Source organism: Athene noctua, chromosome 16 (assembly GCF_965140245.1).
Source record: "Athene noctua chromosome 16, bAthNoc1.hap1.1, whole genome shotgun sequence".
Classification (NCBI taxonomy): Eukaryota; Metazoa; Chordata; class Aves; order Strigiformes; family Strigidae; genus Athene; species Athene noctua.
In genome coordinates, this window is record NC_134052.1 from 16,453,748 (window position 1) to 16,462,768 (window position 9,021).

The window sequence follows — 9,021 nt, forward strand, 5'->3', positions numbered from 1 at the left end:
CTCGGAGGGGACGGGGCCGGGACAGGGGGGCGGGTCGGGGCCAACCAGGGAGGGGCCGGTTGCTCTTCCCGGCGCGGGGCGGCGCCCCCCCGGCACCGGGGGACCCCGCGGCGGCGGCTGGGGGGCGGCTGCCGTTTCCCGGGGGGGGGACTGGGGCGGGGGGGGTGTCGTCTCGTCGGGGCCGGGCGGCCGCGGGGCGAGGCCGGCGGGGGCGGGCGCTGCCGGGGCGGGCTCCGCCGCCGCCGTCCTCCCTCCGGAAGTCTCTCCCGCTCCCTCCTTTCTCCTCCTCTCCCCCGACAACATGGCCGCGAAGTCGGACGGCGGCGGCGGCCCGGCCGTCCGGCTGGAAAGCCCGGAGGGCGGCGGCGGGAGGCGGGGGGGCGGCGCGGCCCCCCCGGCGCGGCGGTACCGGCTGCGGGACGGTTGCTGGGTGCTCTGCGCCCTCCTGGTCTGCTTCGCGGACGGCGCCTCGGACCTGTGGCTGGCGGCCCACTACTACGTGCGGGGGCAGCCGTGGTGGTTCGGGCTGACGCTGCTCTTCGTGCTCGGGCCCTCGCTCGTGGTGCAGCTGCTCAGCTTCAGGTGGTTCGTGTACGACTTCGCCGCCAGCACCAAGGACAGCGCCGGCAGCACCAAGGACAGAGCCCGCGGCCCCCGCGGCTGCTGCCGCCTCTGCGTCTGGCTGCTGCAGGGCCTGATCCACCTCCTGCAGCTGGGGCAGGTCTGGAGGTACGGGGGGACCGCGGGATGGGGGCACAGGGGGTCAGGATGGGGCTGCTGCAGGGCCTGATCCACCTCCTGCAGCTGGGGCAGGTCTGGAGGTACGGGGGGACCGCGGGATGGGGGCACAGGGGGTCAGGATGGGGCTGCTGCAGGGCCTGATCCACCTCCTGCAGCTGGGGCAGGTCTGGAGGTACGGGGGGACTGCGGGATGGGGGCACAGGGGGTCAGGATGGGGCTGCTGCAGGGCCTGATCCACCTCCTGCAGCTGGGGCAGGTCTGGAGGTACAGGGGGACCGCGGGATGGGGGCACAGGGGGTCAGGATGGGGCTGCTGCAGGGCCTGATCCACCTCCTGCAGCTGGGGCAGGTCTGGAGGTACAGGGGGTGTGGGGGTACAGGGGGTCCTGGAGCCATGGTGGGGCTGGGGGCAGCCCCTGGGTGCAGCAGGGACCTGGGTCGGGGTAACAGGGTGCAGCAGGGAGGACACAGCGTGTGGGGGTACAGGGGTGGGGTGACAGGGTGCAGCGGGGGCCCACGAGGCCAATGAAGGGGACATGGGGATGAACCCCTCTGCAGCCACAGCAGGGTGGGCAGGGCGGGGGCAGCCCCCAGCAGGGCCCAGCTGTGGGTGCGAGTGGGTGCAGGCAGGAGCTGTGGGTGCAGGCAGGAGCTGTGGGTGCGGGCAGGAGCACCCCACAGCCCAGCTGGGTGGCACAGCCCTGCTGTCCCCATGGCCGGCGGTGCTGGGCCTGCCTGGAGCCCTGCCCGGCCACGGCACCTTCATCCTGGGCGTGTGAAGTGCTTCTGCCAGGCCCAAAACCTGGGGCTCGGGTCCCCCTGCTCCTGCTCGGAGCTCTCTGTAGTCGAGGGGGTCCCGCTGCTCACCCCCAGCCTGCCCAGGCTCCGCTGCCTGCCCCGGGCGTGTGGCAGCTCCCAGCCCTCTGCCCGCAGTTCTGCAGACCCTCCAGGAGCCCAAGCTGGCGGTTTGTTGGTTTGTTGGTTTTTTGGTTTGTTGGTTTGTTGGCACCTTTTGCCCTGGAGCCGGCCCTGCTCCCTCCAGCTCCGCTGAGCTCCATCCTCGGGGCGCTGGGGAAGAGCCTGGCCCTGGCACCGAGCTGCTTCCCGGGAAGGCTGGTGCCGGGAGGGGAGTGAGACAATGGCAAATTCCGGGAACAATGCATGGAGCAGGCAGCGCTCCCGGCTCGGGTTTCTGCGCTGTTTCCCCTCCTCAGCTACTGTAGGCCAGAGGCTCCTCCACTCCCTCTTTGCCTTTCCTGGGATGCCCCTGGGATGTCTGACTTCCTTCCACAGCGCAGCGGCTCCCTCCCTCCCCACACAGCCACCGCCTGCCCCTCCCCATCCCACCCAGCCCCGTGGCAGCTCTCGGGGTGCTCTGGCAGCAGGATGGGTGCAAATCCGGAGGAGCTGGCGAGGGAGAGGATGGGAGCTCCCTGCTGAGCCTGCCTGCAGCCGGCCTTGGCCCTGGCACCCTGCGAGCAATTACCTGATCCCGGCCTGAGCTGGGCCGGGCTGCGGGCGGGGGCTTTGCCCCCGGCTGGTGTCAGCCACGCTCTCCTGATCTGCTGCACCACGGAGGCTCTGAAGCCAATTAAAGCGATAACTCTCAGCACTGACCCTCCAGGACATGTCGGTCTCAAGCTACAGCTGAGGCTCTTTCTAATCGCGGGATTTGGGATTAGCTCGGCTGACCAGTTAAATGCAGTTTGCTAAACCCATTAGTGAGGCTGGATCCGGTGCAGGTGGATGTGGCAGTTAAAGAAGGGTCGAGTAAACGCTGCATGGGAAGGGAAGGCTGTTCTCCAGCCAGGGCACTGTGGCCTTTGCCTTCCCCGATTTACCTGCCTCCTCCCTGCCCCGCGGGTCTCACCCCTACCCAACCCCTCGCTGCGCAGCCCCGAGCCCAGCTGGGACACCGACCCCCGGATCGCCAAAACGCAGCTGCCTCCCAGCTGCGAAGGCAGCTCAGAGCGTTAACTCTGAGATTCTCCCAAATTAAAGCCGCCACGAGAAGCTGCTGAAGTTCGTTGTCATCAGGGCACTCAGGACGCACGTGCAGATCCTCCGCCACGGATCCCTCTCGCTCCGGAGACGGTGCCGGTTGCGTGACCACGTGCTCGTGTGAGCAGCAGCGGCTCAGGCCCGTCCCCAGCCGTCCCCACGCCGCCGCTGCCGCGCTCAGGGCTGCTGCTTGGATGGTTTTGCAGCTCTGGGATTGTCACCTGCTCTGCTAGCTAAAAGTCACCAGCTTTCTCACGCCGGCAGCGTGCCGGGGGGGCCCTGCCACCTCTGCGGGCTGGCGGCAGGCCAGGGTGTCTCTGCGGGTCCCCTTGCACTGGGGACAGCCCTGCCTGTGCCCCTGTGTCTGCCCTAGGCCAAGGTCACGCCTGCTTTGGCTGCCTGGGGGTCACTGGGGTCCGACCCGGGGTGTCCCCTTCACCCACACCTCCTCCCCCCGTCAGCCCATGTCCCCTCATCCTCTGCTGGCTTGGGGACCCGGTGCCACCCCTCTGTCCTGATGCCAGTCTGGTGGCAGCCCCGTGGGGCAGGGACGCCCTTGGCAGCTCCCTGAATGGGGTCCCAATGGGGGGCAGAGCTGGGACGCCCAAGTTTCCCCCTTCCCCAGCCCCTCCACTCCCTGGGGCTTTGCTCTGCCCTGGGAGCACCCGGCTTTGGGGTCTCAGCTTGTCCCGCTGAGGACCCAGCGCTGGGGTCAGTCACTGGCTGATGGGCCCTGCCCCTGAGCAGGACAAGGGGCTTTTTAAGGCTGGATCGAGCCTTTCCCTGAGTACGAGTGGCCTCGGCGGCTCCCACCCACCCTGGGGACCCCGGGCAGGTTGGGCTGTGGGGAGGGTGGGACACGGGGGCTTTCGTCAGCACAGAGACGGGCCAGCCGGGCGCACGTGCAGCTCTCCCCGATGACCTGACTTGGTGGGATGTGTAAAGGTTTAAAATGGCTGCAACAGGGAAGCAATTTTCTCCTTTCTTAAAGAAAGGATTGGGGGACGGTATCCCAAATTACCTTCTAGGGAAAGCACACCCCGTGCCGCTCGCTCTTAGACCGGGGGGTCCCTTGTCCTTTTGCATCTGAGGATGACAGTTAATGAGTTTGGGTGCAACCAGGGCCAGGCTTTTCTCCTCACGCTTCTTTCTTTCCAACACTTGAAAACCAGGGTCGGTAGCTGAGAGTTGGGGGCAAACGGTGACGCTGGTGGCAAACCCGGCCGTGGCGGGGCTCTGGCACAGCCAGCGCCCGCCCGAGCCCACCCCTGCCCGCTGCGGGGGCTTCGCTGGGTTACTCCTTGTAATACAAAGGAGGGAGCAATTAGCCCTGAGAGCTCTCGCGGTCGGTTTCTGCCTCATCATCAGTTTTTTGAAAATTAAATGATTTTTTTTCAAGTGATTGATTCTGTATTTCCCATGCAGCTGCCGCGGCGCTGGGTTGGTAAACACCCGCCGTGCACCGTCAGCGCGGGGCTGGTTCTCTGGGCTGAAACACCACGGGATGATCAAATGCATAACAAATAAGAATCAACATTTCATTCTGGCAAGCTGATGGGAGATGAAATCTTGTTTTAATGAGATCTATGGAGCTGACATGAAGACAGAGCGTAATTGTGCCCCTGCCGAAAGCCGGGGAGGCCGCGGGTCACTCGTTGAGCAGCCGAGGAGCCGGGGACGGTGCGCGGCAGCTGCCGGTTGTGCCGCGGGGACGACGCGGCGCTGGGGTCTGCGCGTGGAGGGGCTGCGGGCGGGATCATGGCGCTGATGAGCCCAATTAGCGAGGCTGATTACAGGGAGATGATGAGGTGGCCAGTATCTGGGCCTGGCTCACTCAGGAATGCCCTGGGAACAGCCACGATGCCCCGTGGCATCCCAGGCTCTGCTTCTCGGGTCACTTTCCCCCCTGTGTGGGTGCCCACTGTCCCCCGTTTTGCACCCTGCCAGTGAGGGGGGACGTCCTTGAGCCCTTCTGCGGGGCCGGGGGGGGCGTCTGGAGAGGCGAGGGGCTGGGGGGTGGCGGCCACAGCAGGGCCACGCTGACCTGGCCGCCCGCGAGCGGGTGGCATCGGGCTGCAGCCTCTCCCCCCACGCTGCGAGGGACAGGCCTCAGCAAAGGCTAAAATTAGCTGCTCCCCCCGAGGTGGACCTTAAAATGTCATTTTGACACCGGCGTGAAGGAGCCGGTGAGGGCCAGGAGCTGGGTTGGCCCCACCAGCCATCGGCACCTGCCGAAACTGGGGCGGAACTACTAAAATCGTGTCATTTGCTGACAGCGATGTCTTGCCCGGTGGCCAGCTCCCGGGGGGGGGCTTTTTGGGGCTCCCAGCAGGGCAGGCAGGAGGGGATGGGGCAGGCGGTGACGGGCATCAGTGACCTCACTGGGGACAACCACAGAGTCCCGTGGGAGCAGCGTGGCTGAGGGAGCCAGTGGGGCTGCCCGGGGGGGGCAGGTGGCAGTAGGGTGGCACGGGGCCCTCGGTGGCCCACGGTGGTCTCGGGGCTGCACAGCCCAGGGATGGGGAGGACCCGACTGTCCCTGCAGCCAGAGCGGGGCTGGCTCCTGCCTCCTGCCACTGACAGATGAGCTGAAAGTGCTGGGGTCAGGGCTTCTGCCGCACTCCGGGCTAATGGAGTCGGCTGGAGCCGCTTTCTGGAGCTGACGGAGAGGCCGTCGCTCCGCGTGAGGGTTTCACTCGGCTGGGGGGAAGCTTTACGGGCCGACATCCTCCCGCTTCACCTTTCTCCTTCTCTCCTCGTCCGGCTCCCCCCAGGGCAGCGGAGCCACCGGGCCGTGGTGCGGGCAGTGCTGCCCGGGGATGCCCTCTGCCCCTCCGGCCCCGCGTCCCCTCCTGCGGTGCCGGGATCTGGCCCCGTGCCGCGGGGGGGGGTCCCTGGTGGTGTTGACTCAGCTGGTGCGTGCGGCGGTGCCATGCACACCTCCGCTGACCCCCGGCCCACGACCAGATGGCCGGGGCCGGCATGTGCCCATGCCCTGCAGCCTTGCCAAGAGCCGAGGCAGCGCCGGCACAAGCGCCCGGGAGCTTCCCGCGGGCAGCACGGCACGACCAGCTGGTGCCCAGGCCGGGGCAGGGGGGGCAGGGGGGGCTCTGTGCCAGCTGGGACAAAAATATCCCCTTTGAGAAGCAGCCGGGCATGCTGGGCTGGGGTCAGGGCACCCCAAAACCGTGGGTGGCCGGAGAGCGGGGCTGCGGGTGGGATCCTCAGCTCAGGGAGGGAGGGCGCAGGGGCAGCACTGGGTGGGCAGCGGGCTGGTGGCTGGGTGAGCTCCGGGGCCACAGGCTTTGCACAAAGTGTCCCTTCCCAGCGTCTCTGGGCCCCGGGGTGGGCCACGAGGTGCTCAGCACCGCCGCTGCCCTGCAGCCCCCCACCCCCCCGGCATTTGGGGGCTTTCTGTGGCTTCAAATCAGGGGGACACGTGCTCACTGGAGCGGGCTGGCAGTGCCAAGGGGGGCACGGCTGCCATGGGCAGGGGGCGGAGGGGAGCTCGGGTGCCAGGTGGCGGTGGGGGTCCCTCTCACCCTCCCGCCCCCCCCTCACACAGGTACCTCCGCACGCTGTACCTGGGGCTGCAGAGCCGCTGGCAGGCCGAGCACCGCCGCCGCCACTTCTACTGGCGGATGATGTTCGAGAGCGCGGACATCAGCATGCTGCGGCTGCTGGAGACCTTCCTGAAGAGCGCGCCCCAGCTCGTGCTGCAGCTCAGCATCATGGTGCAGCAGAACAGCGTCGAGCCGCTGCAGGGTAAGGGGCCGCAGGGGCCGGGGGTGGCTGCGGGGGGGTCCCCGGGCCGCCGCAGGCTCTCACCGCCCTTCCCTGCAGGGCTCTCGGCCTCGGCCTCGCTGGTCTCGCTGGCGTGGATGATCGCCTCCTACCAGAAGGTGCTGCGGGACTCGCGGGAGGACAAGATGCCCATGTCCTACAAAGGGGCCGTGGTGCAGATCCTGTGGCACCTCTTCACCATCGCCGCCCGCGCCATCGCCTTTGCCCTCTTCGCCTCCGTGTTCCAGCTCTACTTCGGCATCTTCATCGTCACCCACTGGTGCATCATGACCTTCTGGATCATCCAGGGCGAGACGGACTTCTGCATGTCCAAGTGGGAGGAGATCATCTATAACATGGTGGTGGGCATCATCTACATCTTCTGCTGGTTCAACGTCAAGGAGGGACGGAGCCGCTACCGCATGTGCATCTACTACATCATCACGCTGTCGGAGAACGCCGCCCTCACCATCCTCTGGTTCCTCTACTACGACCGCAAGACCACGTCCGACTTCGACGCCTTAATCCTCGTCTGCGTGGTCAGCTCCAGCTTCGCCCTCGGCATCTTCTTCATGTTCATCTACTACTGCCTCTTGCACCCCAACGGCCCCATGTTCACCCCCCGCGCCGGCGGATGCATTTTCCGGCAGCGACCGGCCCCGGTGCCGGGATCCCCCGCGGACGCCGTCACCAGCCCCCCCCGCTCGCTCCCGCGGACTACAGGGGGGGAGCGGGACGGGGCGCCGGGGGAGCGGGACAGCTGCGTGCCCGTCTTCCAGGTGAGACCCTGTGCCCCGCCGGCACCGGCCGCCCGCGCCCCGCGGACAGAGGGGCCCGTCATCCGCATTGACCTGCCCAGGAAGAAGTACCCGGCCTGGGACGCCCACTTCATCGACCGGCGCCTGCGGAAAACCATCCTGGCGCTGGAATACGCGTCGCCCACCACCCCGCGCCTGCAGTACCGCACCCCCGGTGCCCCCCAGGAGGTGCTGGAGTACGAGACCACCGTGTAGGGCGAGGTGGGGGGACACGCGGGACCCTCCCGGTGCCATCCCGGCTGCCCCGCGTCTTCGCAGCCATTTGCCTTTCCATTGGGTTTGCCGGCACTGCCGCCCCGCGGGCGGGGGGCCGGGGAGGTCTCTTGGTGCTATCCCCCCCCCGGGCCGCCCTCCCGCAGCCGAGACCCCTGTCCCACTCCACGGTGGCCACCCCGGCTCCCTCCCCGGGGCTTGTCCTTGCCAAAATACCTCACCGGTGCCTGAGCCCGAGGCGGTGGGTGCTGCGGCCCCACAGCCCTCGACCGTGTCAGTGGTGCGGGATGGGGACGGGGGGGGCACCCCCGGCTGGGGGGGTGGCAGCTGCGAGGATTTGGGGCACGGTGTGGGCAGCACCAGGAGACAAGGGTGCCTGTGACACAGCACGGCCGTGGGGCCGGAGCGCAGCTGCACCGGGGTGTCCGTGGGGCGTGTCACCCCCTGGAGCAGGGGACAGCCGGGGTCCAGCCACCCCCCACGTGTCCCGCTTCCCCCCACCCTCTGCAGCACCGGCCCCGGGGGAGCCCCTTCATCTCCATCCTCTGTCCCCCCCGGCTCAGGGCCGGGTCATGTCCCCAATCCCATGGGGTCCCACTGCCCTGTGGGGCACAGACCCTGGCCTGGGGGGGGTCCCTCGTGGGCGGGCTCTGCCCCCCCCAGCTCTGAGCTGAGCCCCCTGGCTGTGGCCAGGACAGCGGCACCTCATCACCCCCCCCGTCCCCACCGGAACCGCTTCATCTCATCGGGTTTGTTTTCACCTGAATGGTGACATTTTGTGTGACATTTTCTACCTCCACTGTGGCCGGGGGGGGGGAAGGGGGGGGTGGGGGGGTGGGCAGGGCCTGGCTGGCACCACTGAGAGGGTTGTGTGGGGCCACCGGCATTCCCAGGGCCCCCCAAAATGGGACTCACCCCCGGCCCTTCTCCCCTCCCGGGTCTGGCATCGCTTCCTGCCAAGGGGGGGCGTTTCCATTCCCCCCCCCCCCCCCCCCCCATTGACATCAGCCCCCCTCCAGCTCCCCGGTATAAACCTGAGCTGGATTCTTCCTCCCCCCTGCCTGCCCCCGCCTGCCCGAAGGAGCGGGGCTGCCCCCGGCTCCAGGTTTGAATGTGTCCCTGCTCCTGCCCGGATCTGTTGGGGTGCCCCCCCAAAAGGGCTGTGCTGAATGTACCCTGTGCCCCCCCCTCCCCGGGGCCCGGCGTGTCCCCGGGGTGTGTGTGTGTGTGTGTGTGCGTGTGCAGGGGGCTGGCAGGGGTTTGCAGGGCTGGGGACCCCATGGCCCCTCACCCCTCATCCCTCCCCCGGCTCCTGTGTCTTCCCTGTGCCCCCCCAAACCGCCCCGCGCGGTCCCGGCCCCCGGTGCCCAGGGCTGGGGGGCGTGGGCAGCCCCACCGGCCCCGCCGTGCCACCAGGCACCGTGTCACGGCACCGGGGGACCTGCCGTGGGAGCCTGCCCCGGCTG

At 68.2% G+C, this 9,021-nt stretch overlaps 1 protein-coding gene across 1 annotated transcript; it reads left to right on the forward strand.

The window, feature by feature from the left end:
* Positions 1-301: 301 nt before the first annotated feature.
* On the forward strand, positions 302-7,777 carry XKR7 (XK related 7). Its single transcript, XM_074920245.1, has 3 exons — positions 302-729; positions 6,307-6,506; positions 6,585-7,777. The coding sequence occupies exons 1-3, from the start codon at positions 302-304 to the stop codon at positions 7,535-7,537; spliced, it is 1,581 nt and encodes a 526-aa protein (XP_074776346.1). The 3' UTR covers positions 7,538-7,777.
* Positions 7,778-9,021: the final 1,244 nt, after the last annotated feature.

Excerpts from the sequence above, each read along its gene's own strand:
- XKR7 (XM_074920245.1), top strand. The coding sequence starts at position 302 with ATGGCCGCGAAGTCGGACGGCGGCGGCGGCCCGGCCGTCCGGCTGGAA. Across the intron at positions 730-6,306 it reads CAGCTGGGGCAGGTCTGGAG|GTACCTCCGCACGCTGTACC; the intron begins GTACGGGGGGAC and ends CCCCTCACACAG. Across the intron at positions 6,507-6,584 it reads CAGCGTCGAGCCGCTGCAGG|GGCTCTCGGCCTCGGCCTCG; the intron begins GTAAGGGGCCGC and ends CCTTCCCTGCAG.